This window comes from Gymnoscopelus microlampas (genome assembly GCF_963454915.1).
Source record: "Gymnoscopelus microlampas genome assembly, chromosome: 15".
Taxonomy (NCBI): domain Eukaryota; kingdom Metazoa; phylum Chordata; class Actinopteri; order Myctophiformes; family Myctophidae; genus Gymnoscopelus; species Gymnoscopelus microlampas.
Window position 1 is genome coordinate 15820289 of NC_139952.1, and position 17998 is coordinate 15838286.

General features: G+C 42.1%; 2 protein-coding genes across 2 annotated transcripts in view; both read left to right on the top strand.

Annotated features, from left to right (window-relative positions):
* The first annotated feature begins 1057 nt into the window (after positions 1–1057).
* prdm1b (PR domain containing 1b, with ZNF domain) lies at positions 1058–8193 on the top strand. The gene is made up of 5 exons (XM_084081060.1): positions 1058–1180; positions 1592–1832; positions 3802–4727; positions 4973–5101; positions 6176–8193. The coding sequence occupies exons 1-5, from the start codon at positions 1172–1174 to the stop codon at positions 6734–6736; spliced, it is 1866 nt and encodes a 621-aa protein (XP_083937186.1). The 5' UTR covers positions 1058–1171; the 3' UTR covers positions 6737–8193.
* Positions 8194–9395: 1202 nt separating this feature from the next.
* The window catches only part of crybg2 (crystallin beta-gamma domain containing 2), a gene marked incomplete at its 5' end in the record, with an annotated part of 89865 nt that continues 81262 nt past the window's right edge, over positions 9396–17998 (top strand). The window contains one exon of the mRNA XM_084080361.1: positions 9396–9401. Within this exon, the coding sequence (XP_083936487.1) occupies positions 9396–9401 (6 nt within the window). The remainder of the gene's footprint in view (positions 9402–17998) is intronic.

The following is a 17998-nucleotide window of genomic DNA, read 5'->3' on the forward strand; positions in this document are numbered from 1 at the left end:
AAACACTGAAACAAAATGAAACTATGGAGCCACTCTCGTGCAGTCATCGCAGCAGCCTTACTGGAACTCAACATGCACTGCGAAATCGTACATGTGAATTACCTTTCACTTCAATTTTGCAGTGCGGCTCGCCTTGCGCACACAAAGGAAGATGTGACACAACGCATCCTTTTGTTTCCCATCTTTCACCTCTCTCGTCCCATTTTTCTTTCTGTGGAATATTTGGAAATTTTTTGAAACATTCTAACAACACAAATCTGGTACGGGACTCCCTGGCACAAAACATTTTCAGATGGGGTTAGGGACAAATACATATTCATTTGGGGGTCCATGACATGAAAATATTTGAGAACCACTGGTTTAAATAATAATTTAAAAGCAATTAGAAGCAAGCCCAAATAAGCAACTACACTTTCGAAACAAGACCCAAAAAACGCAACCCGCAACTACCAATATTTACAATCCACTTTACAGAAAAACAAGCCCAAAGTCGCTTATAATAAGCAGACATGGCAACACTGCTTGTGTCACCCAGGATTTTTTTTTCTTCTAATATGTATTCTTTCTTGTTTTTGTTTTTTTTGCTGAGTTAATTCCCAGAAGGTGTTTCAGTTATCCAGTGGTTTCCTTCCGCTTGTATTTCCTGTAAGAAAAGAGCAGCGGGGTGTTCCTGCCCCAGAAAGTGAAACAGTGAAAGTGTGACGTGCCTGTCAACACACTCTTGTCAGACAGGTGTGAGCAGGCTACTGTAGAAGCTGTGTCTGTGTGTGTTGCGTGCGCACACATGTGCGGGCATTTATTTGGCTGTCTGCCACAGCCACCAATTGCAACATTTCCTATTTTAGCTTGTATTTTAATTTTGAAAAAGCATGATGATGACAGGCCATTCCAGTGCATGTCAGTCATGTTACAACATGTCATGAGAAAAAGAAGCACTCAGAGAGCGAGAGAGAGAGAGAGAGAGAGAGAGAGAGAAAGAGAGAGAGAGAGTCATACATAGCCACGCCCCCCACTCGTGCTGATAAAAGTTAAAGCTCACATACAAATGCAAAGTACAGCATATTACACACAAGGACACACAACCTATACTTGCTGTGCGCAGACCATACTGGCAAGAGGCACATAAAATAACATACAATAACTGAAGAGGATTTGGTGAAGATAACTGTACATGGCAGAGGTGAATTATGATTAGTATTTTTGCATCTTTCTGGTTATCTTTTTCTTTGTTTTGTTATTTTTCTTTACTTTATTCATTTTTATTTGTGTTTATTTAATACCCTTTTTGCTCAAGTGTCATCTCTGTGAAACGGTTAGTTTAGAAAACAGTCTGCTAAGGGTGTAATATGCTTAAAATATTTTAAAACATTTTCAGTAAAGATGAATATTGACCCTGTATCAAATTTTGGATTGAGCAAAACTATGCAATAGCCAGTCATTTTCAATATTAAGGACCGCAACTTTACATTTTCTTACTTGTCCCGCATATTACACACCTATAAGCTGTTTGTTTTTTTCCCCAAGAGGGTTCATACAACTATATGTCAGAATATGTTTTGATCCCATCCTCCTGTCTCCTGTCCCCTGACAGATCTATAGAGGCGGGCAGCTCAACCACTTCATCGATGGCTATGATGTCCACAGGAGCAACTGGATGCGATACGTCAACCCGGCCCGCTCGCTGTCCGAACAGAACCTGGTGGCGTGCCAGAATGGCCGCGACGTCTACTTCTACACCATCCGACCTGTGGAGCCTAAAACAGAGCTGCTGGTCTGGTACAGCACAGAGTTTGCAAGAAGACTTTGCAGCCAGCAAGATGATGTCAGACAGAGTGAGTACTCTGGTAGAGACATTTTATCTATTGGTAGAGCATCATTTCATTATGACTTATGAGTACTTTTAAGGTAAAGTGTTTAGATACAGAGTTATAACATGCACTACAACAGACAAAGAACTGACTTTTGTTCAGATTTCGGAGTCATTTAAGTACTTTCTGAGACTCAGGTAGTGGTGTTGTTTTGTGGTGGACTACTGTATCTACTGGTTTACACGGAGGACCTAACATTACAGAACCGCCTGAATCACTGTGACAAATAGCAGAAGTACATACAACCACCACATATGGTGTGTGTTCCATCACAGTTTTGACCTCACTCATGAGGTTTTAAGATATGATAAGATCAACCTTTATTGATCTCCAAATTCAGGTGTCATACTGTAGCAGCAATAGTAGTAAGAGTGAAACACACGATAGGGAGCGATAACAGCAGATAAGTAAAACCACAATAATAAGAAAGAAAACTTAACTAGACATGTGCACTGGCCTGGGTCTGAATGAGTTGCATTATGAACATTATACTCAATAAATATAAGTATACATTTAGACTATCATCAGACCTGGTTGGAGGGAAGCAGGGAGGCAGACAGCTGTTTCTGAAGGGAAAGAGAGGCGATAAAGTAGTCATTTATTTATTTATTGTATTGTACTTTTATCGCTACATCTAATAAAAGATATGTGGCAGTGAGGAAGAACAGCACACTGTCTAAACTGGAGGGTGACAGTAACCACCATATAATATAGTAATATAATATAATGTAATGTAATGTAATATAATTTAATATTATATAAAGTATAATATTATACAATATATTTTTTGTACTAACAAAATATACAAAATATTTTGCTATAATTTACACAGAAAGAAATAGATTTTTATTTTGTTATAAGGGGAAAACAATGTGTTGCCACATACGTAACTCATCAAGCTACTCATACCCCCCCCCCCCCCCCCCCCCCCCCCCCCCCCACCCACTGTCTTACACACAAATGCAATCACGTAAGACGACTCTCAAAGGAAAGTACCACAATGGCTGGTCAAAGTACCTTCCTGTGAGTCAGTGAATGTCAGCTGTTATTAGAGTAGCCAGGTTTTTCTGTCATCCTACCGGATGGTCCAGCGCTGCCACAAGGTCGGTGATTCATTGCAGAATGGGTACACGCCTTTTCAACTATGTAAACCTATGTCATGGTGGCCTGATTGTATTGTTTTGTTACCTGGCTTAGATGCTCTTGCACGTCACCTACAATGGACACTTGCAGCTGGTGACACACTGGTGACTAAGCAAATTGTTTAAATAGAGCATAAATTAGTCATAGAAAGAGAAACCTTTTTTTGTTATGTCACGGTGAGGAGGGGAAAGAGACTTTAAAACACGTACGGTAAAGCAGGTACAGAGAAAACCACTTCAAAAATGAAACTGAAGATATTTGCCACAGGGCTGTTCATACAGACGCCTACAACCCACACATTTTCCCACACAAAATCACTACGATCTCAGCAATGACTTACAGAAACTATATGTTCATACTCTCATCTAAAAACTGAAACTACTATCATTTACCATAAGTGTGTGCACGCTTGTGTGTGTGTGTGTGTGTGTGTGTGTGTGTGTGTGTGTGTGTGTGTGTGTGTGTGTGTGTGTGTGTGTGTGTGTGTGTGTGTGTGTGTGTGTGTGTGTGTGTGTGTGTGTGTGTGTGTGTCACACTCATCAGTCATCACACATCACCTCACAGCTCAGAGGAAGTCCAAGATGTTTAATGTAGGGGTAGACAGTATGATGACTGAATGATAATGGGCCTCTCTACAAAGATAAGGGTTTGCACAGTCCAATAATAAAACCAAGTCTTGTTAGCAACTCTGGAAATTCACAGGTTTGCAAGTGCTTAAACGTGTGGTTTAAATACCCTATCACAAACTACTTTTGTTGACCTGTTTTGTTTTCCTCTTTGTTCCTTCAAGAACACGTTAGTGCGGATGAAGACTCTGAGCCGGAAGGCACCAAACAGCGCCTGCCTCAACAGACCTGGTTCCGGGAGAGGATGAGAGAAGATGTGAAAGCAGAGAAGCACGAGGACGCCGAGGAGAAGATCGATGTGGAGGCGTTGGAGCGAGACACGCCGCCGGATACGCCTGATGACCAGATCGTGGACTTCAGTGCCAAGATGGAGGAGGAGATGGAGGAGAAGGAGGACAGAGAATCGGACGACTACAAAACTGTCCCTTCCTCTCAGCCTGGCCTGTGCTCACCACACCCCTTTCTGCCCGAACACTGCCCTCCGATCCCATCCCCGCACCGCAACCTCCCACTCCACCTCCATGGCCTCTATGGCAACAGGGAAGGCCTGGTGTCCTCCTACCCCACCATTTACCCTCAATCCAGACCCGTTCAACCCTCCTACCAGCTCCTACCCCCGTATAGCCCCCACTACCCTCGCCTCCTCTTGCCACAGTACTCCCCTCCCTTCCCTGGAATGTCGCCCTCCTGCGGGTCACTCAGGTACAGCAGCTACCTAGGTACCGATGGGCTCCCATACCCCCCCATTGGGCAGCCGGGTCTGCTGCCCGTGTCCTTGCCCTACCCTCCACCCTCCCAGGGTGGGCTGAAGGAGCGGACCATCAATATGTCCCCTCCCTGTGGGGCCCCAGCCACCCCTGAGCTCTCCCCCATCCCCAAGACCGACAGCCAGAATCAGACCCCTCATCAGTCTCCTTCAGGCTGCGACGAGGCCATGAACCTTAGCCTGACCATGACCAAAGCCAACGCCGCACAACGCATTGGCCCCGGCTACAAGTCCCTGCCTTATCCCCTGAAGAAGCAGAACGGGAAGATCAAGTACGAGTGTAATGTCTGCCTCAAGACCTTCGGGCAGCTGTCCAACCTGAAGGTAAGGGTTTAGATTCTTTGTTTTGATAAGTGCTTTGTAAATAAAGTTGTTTACTTTTATTAGTATTATTATTATCCATGTCTTTACTTTACATCATTTATAATAAATTAATGTTGATTGCAATGACACCGGTAATCAAATGTAATAGCAATGATCGTTGTAATAACATTTCCTCTATCATTAGCTTTTCTCCTCAGTCATGTGGTGGCTCATCCTGTGTTCCTGTTTGTCGTGTGTAATTATAGGTTCACCTGCGAGTCCACAGCGGTGAGCGGCCTTTCCACTGTAACTTATGCAAGAAGAGCTTCACCCAGTTGGCACACCTCCAGAAACACCACCTGGTCCACACTGGGGAGAAGCCACATGAATGCCAGGTGAGATGAGAATAAGTTGACTGTGTGTGTGAGTGTATGCAATTTTTGTATACAATGGAAAAAGACACTTAAGCCCTATTAACAAAAATAGAAGAGAAATGTATTTTTTTGCTAAATCTTTTGAAACGTTTTCACATGTTTTGAATTGTTTTTGAAAATGTTTGCTTATAATGACATGCCCAAAAATAAGGACGCCAGGGTTAATGTGGTTAAACATTATAGAGACATAGTGATATTTTGGAACAACAATAACGATGTAAGAGTTGTTACACACATAACTGCACCAAAGGGCTTTCCCTGTGCCTCTCCCCAAGCTGTGATGTATTGTAAAAAGAATCTTTGCACTTTTGTTTTCTTCACTCTCACTATGGGCGTGTTTTATACCTTAATGAAAGTCTTGAAATGCACCATGTACAAGAACCAGTTTGAGGTTAAATGGTGCTGACACTCAAACAGAGAATGGCAGCCCCTCCTGTTTGTTCTGGCAGAAATGACAAAACACCTCCGGATTGGAAGAGCTCAGCCAGAATAGATACTGACACTGTTATCGTAATGACGTCATGACGATCTGATAAGGATGGCACTCCCAATGCTCAAAGTCTCTAAACCAGTGGCTCCCAAACGGCATGCACTGGCGTGCTGTGAGACAGGTCCACATGTGCCTTGGGATTTCATGACAACCACACATTATTAGTGCATCTATACAAAAAGTTGTGAATCATTTTTAATGCACATTGTGCCAGCTCATTTTCCAATGTGTCAGTAGCAAATGTCTATATATGTCTATGCCCCAACACAAAACATTTTAACCACGTTCAACCTGGTGTCATTAGATTTGGCATGTCATTATTGCTGAAAATGATTATGATTATCGTTATGATGTTATTATTAAGTGGTTACATTCATTTCATTTGGCATTAGTAAATAGAAATCCCCATTGACAGAGTGATAAGAGTGATAACACGTGATATAGAGGTGACTTGAGATTTGGACTTGCCCTTTGGTGTGCTTTGGGAACAGAAAACCACTGTCTAGAATCTAACCTCTCCTCTTCTCTGCCCGCTGTTCACTCAGGTGTGCCACAAGCGCTTCAGCAGCACCAGCAACCTGAAGACCCACCTGCGCCTCCACTCCGGAGAGAAGCCCTATGAGTGCAAGCTGTGCAGCACCAAGTTCACGCAGTACATCCACCTCAAGCTGCACCGCCGCCTCCACAGTGCCCGTGAGCGCGCCTACCGCTGCCAGCCCTGCGGCCAGACGTTCCTCCATCGCTTCTCTCTCCGCGTCCACCAGCGGAGCTGCTGCCCGGCCAATGCCAGCATGCACCTCGACGCGCGTGTGAAAGACACGGTGGAGCAGTTTGACGCCAGCCAGGAGGCCGACGCCCTCCCGGAGGCGGCCTCGCCAGCACAGGTGGAAGCGGCAGCCGAGCGCTGGCTGGCCAGGAGCCTGGAGGGCCGCGAGGGGAAGGAGGACCAGAGGGAGGCCACGTTGCTGCTGAAGGCCCTGGTGGCGGCTATCAACTCTCCGGCGGTGCCTGCCGGTTCACATTGCAGCCCACAGCCGGCACACCAGGAGAGGGCCAGCGTGGTGCATCTCTACAGCAGGCCAACCGTGAAGACGGAAGGACAGTGAGGAGGAAGTGAAAGGACAGGAGAGGGGGAGGGGCTGAGAAAGGAAAGGACATACATGTGAATTGTATACACAGAACATACGTAGCCATGCATCAAAAGAAAGAGAGACTTCGCCAAATAAATCTTTCTGTTTTGTCCAAATGGGACAAAGCAGGGAAGAGAGACAGTAAATATCCAATGAGCACAGCACCAAAAGAAGAGCATTCCAAAGACTGGGCTAGTGTATTGAGTGATTGCACTTACACCTTTAACTCTACTCATTTCATGAAGAAAGAGAGAGAGGGTGTATTTTTTATTTTTTATAGTCTGTGAAATATCTTTTTTTTTTACTCAGGTAGACAAGAGTTGTTTTTTTGTGCTTTAACTTATTACGTGTTGTGAAACCTTGCGTCGTCTATATTTATGTAACAACTCTGTACTTCTTTTGTTCTGTTTTTTTTTTTTTTTTCTCTCCCCACGTGTCCAAGGATTTGCTACAGTACCGGAACAAATACAGGGCAATTTGTGGACGAGTCTTCACTCATCTAGTGGCCATCTATTGTGTATTGTGCTACTTTGTGTGAGCACACAAGTATGTAAATAGGGATATGAATGGGTGTATCAGAAGCAGTGCAGAATGATACCAATATCCTGAAGATGAGGACACTTTTGATGTTTTGACGTTTGTGATGTAAAGAAAAAGGGAGATTTCAAGTATCTTGATTTCATGTAAGCATTTGCCAAAACGAACACATCAGTAAATGAGGAAAACATGGACCAATTGACTATATGTAGCACGATGTTTGATCATTTGTTTACCAGTGTAATGTAACAAAGTGAGGAACGTGACTTTTCCAAAGCTTTATACATCTTTTGCTGCAATTACCCAATAACCTCTATTCCAAGAACCTTTTAACTGCCATGAACTAGCTTTTCTGCTCTGCATTGTAATGTACTTGAAACTTGTGACAATATTTCAGTTGTTGTATTCAATGGTTTTGCTGCTGGCAAGCTTCACTGTTCATCCTCCAAACTGCTTTTAATTTAACCATAAGCTTCATCCAGATCTAGATCTAGTCTTTCAATGTACATCATTACTGTTTCACTGCTTCAGGTACTGCTGTACACTTCACACTTGGGTGACAATAGATTAGGTTGCTATAGATTTATTCTGTCCAGCTATAACCACAGACATCAGTACTTCATATTCCAAGGTTAAAAAAGGGAGATAGACAGGCACATGTTTTTGTTAACCCTAAATTATTATTTTCTTGTTGAGTAGCACTGAAAAAAGCCAGAACTAGACCACTGAGTATTTCTTTCATCATATTTGTAGTTTCTTATTTGTACAGTATGCTTGTTGATGTAGTTTATTTTTTGATACAGTCTATGAGATGTTGATAATTTATATGTGAGAGGCTATTTTGATGATACTTTTATATTTACACTATGTAGCATATTAAAGATATTGTTTCTCTATATTGGTGTTTTTCAATGTTTTCTTTGTTTCAATTCCTCTTTTCAAATCAGGTCAAGCAAAGGTGCAGGAGGATTAGAAAATCAAGACATAAAAGTTAACCTATTCCCAGTTAATCAATTTACAATTACAATTTAGGCATGGACAGCAGTTACCCATGAGTTAAAGCCACTGTCTTAGAAGGTTCCTGGTTCGATCACTGTCCGGAGTGATTTACAAAGTGCAAGATCAGAGTGGCATATACTGTACACTAGTTGACAAACAACAGGGTAAATGGTCATGTAAATAGAGAAAAGAAAACATTTAGGCTATGTTACAAAAGGCTAGGATACCAGTTAAACATCACACCTAGCATCTGTCTAAACAACATTCTTAGCATTTTAGATCAAGCAAACAGTATATCTAAATAACATATGTGAACATAACCAACGTCTGCATAATACAGGTACAGTATACTGTAGCTATACTGTACTATCGTCTATCAAAGAATAGGTGACAATAATTTATACAAGGAATGAGCAGTGCTATAATGGGGTGAGGTAGAGTCTGAAGCGGTGAGTCTTCAGAATGTGGTGGAAAATGGGGAGTTAGTCTGCAGACCTAACTGGGGGGAGAAGGTCATTCTGTACGTTGGGAGCCAAGACGGAGAAGGGTCTAGAACTGTGGTTCCCAAACTTTTTTGCTCCATTTGATGTCTCCCTGGGACCCATCTAGTGAAAATGCGAGACCCGAAACACCCGATGCCCCAGGCTACAACACTGATGATACGTCCCAGGTGCATCTATGTGATGTTTTCTTTATAGTGTCCGCAACCCACAAATAAGCGCCGACCCAGCGTTTGGGAGACGCAGTCTAGGACACTTGAGGAAGGGTCAGACAGACATCTTGTGTTAGCTGATGTAAGAATGTGGTAAGTGTGTGCTGTGCCCTTGAGTGCCTTATCTTATAGGCCATCACCAGTGTTTTGAATTGGAGGTAGGCAACAACCTGGAAGCCAGTGAAGGGAACAGGGGGAGACATTCATTTAGGGAGGATGGAGACCAGGTGTGCCACAGCATTCTGGATCAGTTGAAGGGGTTTAAGGGGATAAGGCTGGGCAGACTCCTTTGTGAGGAAGGGTCTGATCCTCTGGATTTTGTAGAATGAAAAGACACAGGGTTGAGCTGCCTGTAATGTCAGTATTCCTGACCTCGTACCATTCGGTATGGAGGTATACAGTACAGGACAAGTGAGTAGATGCCTGGTCAAAAGTATTGTAATCTGGGAATCAGGGAACCCATTTGGTTAAAATGAAGGAATAAAATATGTCATTTTTACCCTTTGTTTTTGTCTCTGGGGGCCACCTCCTTTTTTAGCGGCGCTAGCCGCTCTATACCTTTAGGTATAGAGCGGATCCTGCTCTGTACCTGACTTTGTCCGTGTTCACCGTCAACGCTCTGATTGGTCAGACCCGTCAACGCTCTGATTGGTCAGACCCGTCAACGCTCTGATTGGTCAGACCCGTCAACGCTCTGATTGGTCAGACCCGTCATGCTCTATACCTGACTTTGTCCGTGTTTACCGTCAACGTTCTGATTGGTCAGACCCGTCAACGCTCTGATTGGTCAGACCCGTCAACGTTCTGATTGGTCAGACCCGTCAACGTTCTGATTGGTCAGACCCGTCAACGTTCTGATTGGTCAGACCCGTCAACGCTCTGATTGGTCAGACCCGTCAACAAAGTGATTGGTCAAGCTTCACGTGACACATGGCTATAAACACATTATAAACACATATCGATGACATAATGTATCGAAGGCGCCGCTACCTTCACACAGGGTGTGATTTTTTGTGTAGAAACAGGAACTCGGTTTGGCTCCTCCCCTTTCTTAGTCCACTTCCTCCGGGGTGCTTCTGTGTTTATTCCTACTAACAACAACACTACGTGTTTAAGGCAGTGTGCTGAGAGAGAGATTAAACATATTGTGGGCACAACCACACACACCCACACCCACACCCACACCCTGGTGATAACTTATCCCTAGAAAGTCCCTCACTTCAGTGCCTTCTGCAGTCCTTTACTTTCTTAGAGAATACCAGAACTGAAACTTCATCTTACTACTTTTTTATTATTTTTTTAAATGGAAGAAAGTAAGAGTAAGAACGTAAGAATTATGTCAGTAATTCTTCCCTTTTTGAGTCCTTAGAGGTTACTGTTTCTATGAATATTAAGGAAGGGGGAAAAAACTAAGACGTACAGTAAATGACATCAACATTGAAGCTTTTTTCATACGCACTGCAGGCATTTTCCTGTATTTCTTTTGTCAATGGCACAAACGACTAGGTAAATTCAGTGAATTTACGGGCAATAGAGAAACACCTGTGTTAACAATCTGATTCATCTTATGAGCCTCCCCTTCCCTAGAAATTCTGCTTTCACAAAGTTACTGTAAATAATGTCTGTCAGAATGACAGCAAAGCCTTGTTGTCTCTCACTTTCTCTCTCTCTCTCTCTCTCTCTCTCTCACAGACACATGCATGTGTGCGTGCGCGCGCACACACACACACACACAGACAGACAGACAGACAGACAGACAGACAGACAGACAGACAGACAGACATGTGTGCGCGCGCACACACACACACACACACACACACACACACACACACACACACACACACACACACACACACACACACACACACACACACACACATACACACACACACACACACAAAGACAGACAGACAGACAGACAGAAGCCCCTTTTCTTTCTCTTTCTGCAGCTATGACTACTCTCTTCTTCTGATGTCTGCTTTGGGGGAGGACCTCCGTGACATTCACCCAGTTACCTCTGACCAGAACAATTACACCTCAAACCAGAGCGAGAGCCGCTGGTTTCTTGGATCTCTTTTAGGTGCTCGTCTGCCACTCTGCAAACAGGAAATCCATTCTCACAGGCTGCCAGCTACATCCGCTGACAAGTGTTAGACATTGTCTAAGATTAGACAACCACTTTACACAAGCAAGTACTTGCAACTATTTATCAAAGTGCTACTCAGGAAACCTTTAAAAAATATATATATTATCATTATTTCTGCTATTATTGGTAGTGGTGAGTACTAGAAGTAGCAGTAGGTCTAATAGCAGAATCTGGTTATTGCCTGGTGACATATTTAACCATTTTGTCATACTGAGTTAGTCTACACACATCAGTAGATCAGTTCATTGATAGAAAACAGTTGCACTTGTTAATGTCAAACAGCTATACTGTACAACCACTGTGAAAGTAATACTGCTGGATGGTTGGTTGGTTGGTTTAAGAGGAAGGGGCAGACATCCTGTTTACAGAACACGTAATTCCGGTTTGATTTATCTTGAAACATAACTCGCTCTTTGAAAACCCACCGCCGTACTTCCTGTTTGTACTATACCTGGACAGCTTCTGGTACCCAGAATCATGGCAGGAAATCCATTATTGGCTAAACTGGATGGATGACAAAGAGTCAAGACAGAAAGAGAAAACAAGGATAGGAGTCAGCAGTGGTTTTAAGGGCTTGAAGAGTTACTTTTTTCTTTTTAAATATATGAGTTTTTATTGTTTTTTATAAGACATAACAGACAGATACATCAACAAGACATAACAATAAGACAAAAAAACACCAGACTATACAGTAATGCATGATAAACGTGAGTAATTAACCTATCATAATGAGGTAGGCTATAGTAGGCAACAGTTGGACACATTAACAATTGGGCCTGTACAAAGCAGAGCAGTCACACAATAGAGTCAAGATGACCCGTGATACGTGATAGGACCCCAGATGCACTCGAATGTTGCTAAACTGTCCTTTTTGTTGCAACGCAGCCTCTCCAGATGTATCAGTGATACAAACTCACTAAGCCATCTGGTGAAACAAGGAACGACGGAAGTCTTCCACTCTGTTGAAATAATTCTCTTTGTTCGATATGAAAACGGTATACTCTGCTATACCAAGCAAAATATTTTGCCAGAATAAAACAATCCTTGGGCAAGACCAGAAAGTGTGACCCAACGTGCCCTTGGAGATGTTGCATTTGTCACAAGTATTCGAAACAGTTGGATACATTTTATTCATTTTAACCTTAAGAGTAATGTAATCTGTGCATAACTTTGTACTGGACAAGCTGCAATCTGGCATTGACTGAGCCCGAGTGAATCCTCTTCAAACCCTCGCTCCAGATCTCATCAGACAGACAGACAGACAGACAGACAGACAGACAGACAGACAGACAGACAGACAGGCGTAACACGGTAGAACACACCACTGCTTCTATGTACATGGACTCTTCATTGGTACACTTTCACTCTCACTTCAATTGTAAAACCAGTGTTGAATAGTTGCTTTCAGACACAAAATTCTGTAAAGAGTCAAGGAAGTAGGTTTAGTTCTTTGGAAGCCTCCTAATGATGTACTCTAAGTGACACTTTTTTATTTTTGTTTGTTTCATCACTACCAGTATCACTTATCCCTCCAGCTCTTTAGTAAACAGACAATAGGATAAATGAGTAGACCCCTAAAACTAAATCATGTATAACACCTTTAATATTGGCAACAACATGGACAGATACTTTTTTTATTAGACAATTTTAAGAAATTGTAAAGTAGAGTAGCCCCGGTACAGAGTGTCACATTAAACCTGGCCTCAATATAGTTTTCTTTTGGCCACTGCGGGGCTCTGTACCTAATGGCATCATGGGATGTGTAATATTAAAGACAGAACGGGGATGCCGATGGCCTCCTCACTGACTGGTGGGATTTTAGCAAAAGGAAGATGATATAATTTCTTATGAAATTCACATGCAGGAATGAGTCCAGAGGGAAACACGCACATCCCAACAAAATTCACAGGTACTGAACTAAAATACGTACATAAGAAGAGGAAGGGAGGTCGGCACACTCTTAGCTCCCAGTAGAAAATTATTAATTGATTAGGTCCCTTCGACTCCCTTATCCAAAAAACAATTCTACTGGGAGCTATTATACAGTGTGTGGACTTCCCTTCCTCTTCTTAAGAGTGAACTGAATTTCTCTTGAAATAGTCATTGTTACATGTGTGTTTGTTTGTGTGTGCCCTCTCTGTCTCCCTCCCTCCCATTTCACCCTTCCTCTCTCCCTCTCTCCCTCTCTCCCTCTCTCCCTCTCTGCCTCTCTCCGTTTCTCCCTCACACAGCATTCTAGCCTGGCGCTCTCATGTAAAATTCATTAATTTGTTCTAGAATGGAGGAGGGGGTACATATTGTATATTCTTTAAAGGATTATAAGGATTATATACAACATCAATTATTTGGTTACAAAGTGCTTTTAAAATACAAAGAAGTGAATATTTTAGCCTATGGGAGGCGCTAGAGGAAAGGCCATGGGGTCACCAAAGCCAACATGGGTTCATCCTGCATTCTGCCTTATAGACTATGAGATATCTTGTATGTAAAGGTGACATTTGGGCCTGAGGAAAGGTCACTCAATGGTTAGAGTTAATCTTCCAAGGAGCATACTTGTTGTCAATTATTTGTACTTCTTGTTTTATTGGATCTTGTTTATTTGATACACTTATTTGTTTTAACTCTTGCTCATTTGATTTTCCTATTTGTCTAAGAAAGTAGGTAGCTGATATATTGCACTTTTACCTTAGCGCTAGGTATACTCTTAGTTGCTTGTTTTCGAAGAGAATGCACTTAAGACTTCTGGTGATTAGTGGTTTTCTTGCCTACCTATGTTGAATGCACTTATTGTAAGTCGCTTTGGATAAAAGCGTCTGCTAAATTACTGTAATTTAATGTAATGTAATGAGCATGATTCATGGCAATCTGGTCATTATATTGAAATGTTGTGTGCTGGAAATTAGCTACCCAAAAATGGTCTACAGGTTCAAAGTGTTGGACCGACTGACCGACCGACCGACTTATGACCGACCAACATTACCAATATTTATTCTGTTTCCTCCCTCAAGTAATCCTATTAATTCACTAGAGACATTATTGTCTCTGCCAGGCCAGAGACATGATTTCGCCCCTGTCCGTCCATCCGTGTGTTTGTGAACAAATAATCTCCAGCACCGTTGGACCGATCAGCATGAAACCTTGCATGCACACTCCCAGTAGGCCAAGGAAGAACCTATACCCCAATTTCTTCAAATTGGCCTCATGGTGGCGATATACTGGCCACGCCCATTTTTGCTGATAAGATCCGCCATTTTGCGTTTTCTTCAAAAGACACGCCTGCAGATTTTGACGAATACTCACGCACATCGGTACATATTTCTCTGTGGTGGTCACCTGATCAAGACTCAACCAACCCGATTTTTCAGATTCCATTCCGATTGGCTACGATTGGCTTTCAAAGTTTGCGGAAGGGGTCCCTTTTGAACAAAATGCCACAAATCATGAACGCTGCGTCCGATTGCTGTGAACCTTTGCACGCACACTCCCAGTAGGCCAAGGAAGAACCTCCACTCTTCAAAATTCACATGCAGGAATGCACTGCCAAATTATCAATTTCCTTGGCAGAGTGAACTTGAGTCCAGAGGGAAGCACGCACACAACAAAAATTCACAGGTACTGAACTAAAATACGTACATAAGAAGAGGAAGGGAGGTCCGCACACTGTTGGCTCCCAGTAGAAGAAGTATTAGATTAGGTACCTAATCTAAAACGAATTCTACTGGGAGCTATTATGCAGTATGCAGACATCCCTTCCCCTTGAGTGGAAGGGATGAGTGAACTGAATTTCTCTTGAAATAGTCATTGTTACATGTGTGTTTGTTTGTGTGTGTGTGCCCTCTCATGAACGCTGCGTCCGATTGCTGTGAACCTTTGCACGCACACTCCCAGTAGGCCGAGGAAGAACCTCCACTCCATTTTTTAAATTGGCCTCATGGTGGTGCTATAACAGTCCACTTCACGTTTTGGCCTATAACAAAAACCTTTCTTCAAAACATAATTTTGCTATAACTATTACCTACAGATTGTGTCCAATTCTCATGCACCCACATACTCGCTTGGGTCATGTGATAAAGATGTATCAGACAGATTTTTCAGATTCCATTCCAATGGGCTATGACTGCCTTCCAAATTTCACGGCCCTGGGTTTGCAATCTGGTTCCTCATGGTACTATAACACCACAAAGGCCTTAAAAACAAGGCTCCAGACATCCCAAAAGAAACTGGTAAGGCTAGTAGCTCACATCTACAACTCATTTAACCCTTGCTCACTTTGCTAGACTCGGATGGCTCAGGGTAGAGGACAGAGTACAGCAACTTGCAATGGGCCTGGTCTCCAAGAAACACTACACCACAAAGACACCCCATGTACCTGTCAAACTACTTCAAAAACGTCAATCAAGTCCACTAATCACATCCAACCCAGATTTGTCTCTAGTAAGGGGTTAAATCCATTCTCCTGCTATGCCACAAAAAAATCCATACTCTCCTTCAAAACCGCTTTAAAAGAGCACTTACAGGTGGCACACACACACACCACAGTATGTCAGTATCATAGTCAGAATCATGGTCAGTATCATGTCAGTATCATGTCAGTATTATGGTCAGTATCGTGTCAATTGTGTTCCATTTCAAACATTCCACTTAAAAAAATATTACTTTCCACTTCAAAGATGTATCGTTCCACGTAAAACATGTTGTGTTCATGTTGCGTTCCACTTCAAAAATGTTGTGTTCCACACTTCAAAAACTGTTACGTTCCACTTTAAAAACTTTACCCTTCCGTTTGCCGTGGCGACCCCCCTGGCCGAAAATGGGAGGAGCCTGTTTTGCACAAAATGTCACAAATAATGTCCGATTGCCGTAAAGCTTTGAGCACACACTCCCAGTAGGCCAAAGAAGAACCTCCATCCCAAATCGATCAAATTGGCCTCATGATAGTGCTATAACAGACCGCTTCACATTTTGGCCTATAATTCTTAAACCGTACAGTGTAGGTCGTAAAATCAAAATGATCTTGGATTCCTTGGATCATGAAGCAACTCATAACACCGGCCAGGTCCATTTACGCCTGACATGATCTTCCGCTATTTTGTTTTCTTCAAAACACAGTTTTTACTACTACTGTCTTCTCAGATCTTTTCCAAAACTCACAAATTGGTTCAAATTATCTGGGGTCATTTGATCAAGATGTATCACTCAGATTCCATTCCAGTTGGCTAGGACTGCCTTCCAAGTTTGCGGGACCTGGGTAGGCAACCCGGCCTGGCGGAGACCTGCGCTCCAAGGAACGTACGTTTCTAGTTGCACATGAAATCACTATAATGTAGCCACGCTATAGCATCTCTGGCAGATTTTCTTCATTCATTACTATTTTTATCTTTATGACTAGCCGACTATGGTCAAATAAAATGTATGTTTTTGTTTTGTTTTCCTATTTGGGCACTCCTTGCAATAGCTCTGCAATGGAATACTGGTTGAAGATGTCACTATGTTTTGGGAGTGTATGAGTGGGAGTAATGCTTCTTATAGTCTCATTTCAATGTAGTTTCATATTTACGGTTTACCTCAACTGCAGTTGTTACGCTGTGATCTAGTGTTTGCTTTTCCATAGCTGTCATCCTTAGTCACATAGACAGGCCTAGAAAGGGAGTGGGCCATATAATAATAAACTAAGGTGTGGTCTATGTAATATCGAAACCCATTTATGGATTATTATCCTAATTTATAGACACAACATGCAGAAAAGAAATGAAGCCATTTATATCTTACATCACCTACAGTATATTATCCAAATAATGGCCCCCCTAATACCCAAATGCATGTCTTAATTGATCAGAAACACTAATAGCCTATTACTATATATCATGACATACTAATAATTATAATAATAATAGTTAATAAGCAATGTCTGACCATACTGTAAGTGTAAGTAATTGTGTCCAATAATTCCTTCACTTTGTTGTTGTAGATACATTTTCAGATAATTTGTTTGTGGTTATCCATAAGAATCTTAAAATCTTTCTCTTGTCCCACATTGTATTATTATTTTATTTATTTTTTTGTCGACTGTTTGCCTTTGACTGGACGCCAGGGTTCATTGTATCACATGTACAACCGCTGCAATTGTTCCACTGCCTTTATCCGCTGTGCTTTTACCCCCTCTGTGGTCCATTCTGATTATTCACAAGGTTGAATAAGGTCCACCAGATGTCATCCCTGACTCAGATAGTAGGCCTACCTTAACCTTTGTGTTAACCTCCTGCCAGTGGTGGACAGTAATGTAATACACTTACCGTACTTGAGTACTGTACAAAGGACTTTTTTTTGTATAGTTTTGTATACTTGAGTATTTGTATTAATTTCATGACTTTTCACTCCACTACATTCCGAAGACACAATATTGTACTTTTGAATTAATTAAAACGTATATACAATTGGGGTCTTTGTATTTTGTGTACCTGCTCTTGTATTGAGACATTTACATTGAGTCAAAGGTCATGTCTCACCTAGACACAGGTCAGGATCTGACACAAAGTTTGACCTGATGGTCAAGATTCAGTTTATCCCCTGAGCAAGCAGGCAGGCTCTATTTAGCTCAATGGTAACATTTCAGCAGGCAGAAGAGGAAAGTTACATAGTGCAACTTTAAGCCCCATTTCATATAGTGAAAATAGCTGATAGCTGAATAGCTTATTTTAACAAAATATATCACTTAGAGCACCTTTGAAATATGATGGAAGTTGTATTATTATCAAAGTGTTTTTATTAGATTTTACATTTATTGGTATTGGAATTTGAAATGGTAGATGGCCAAGGTTCATTTGCAATGTGTTGATGATGCTCT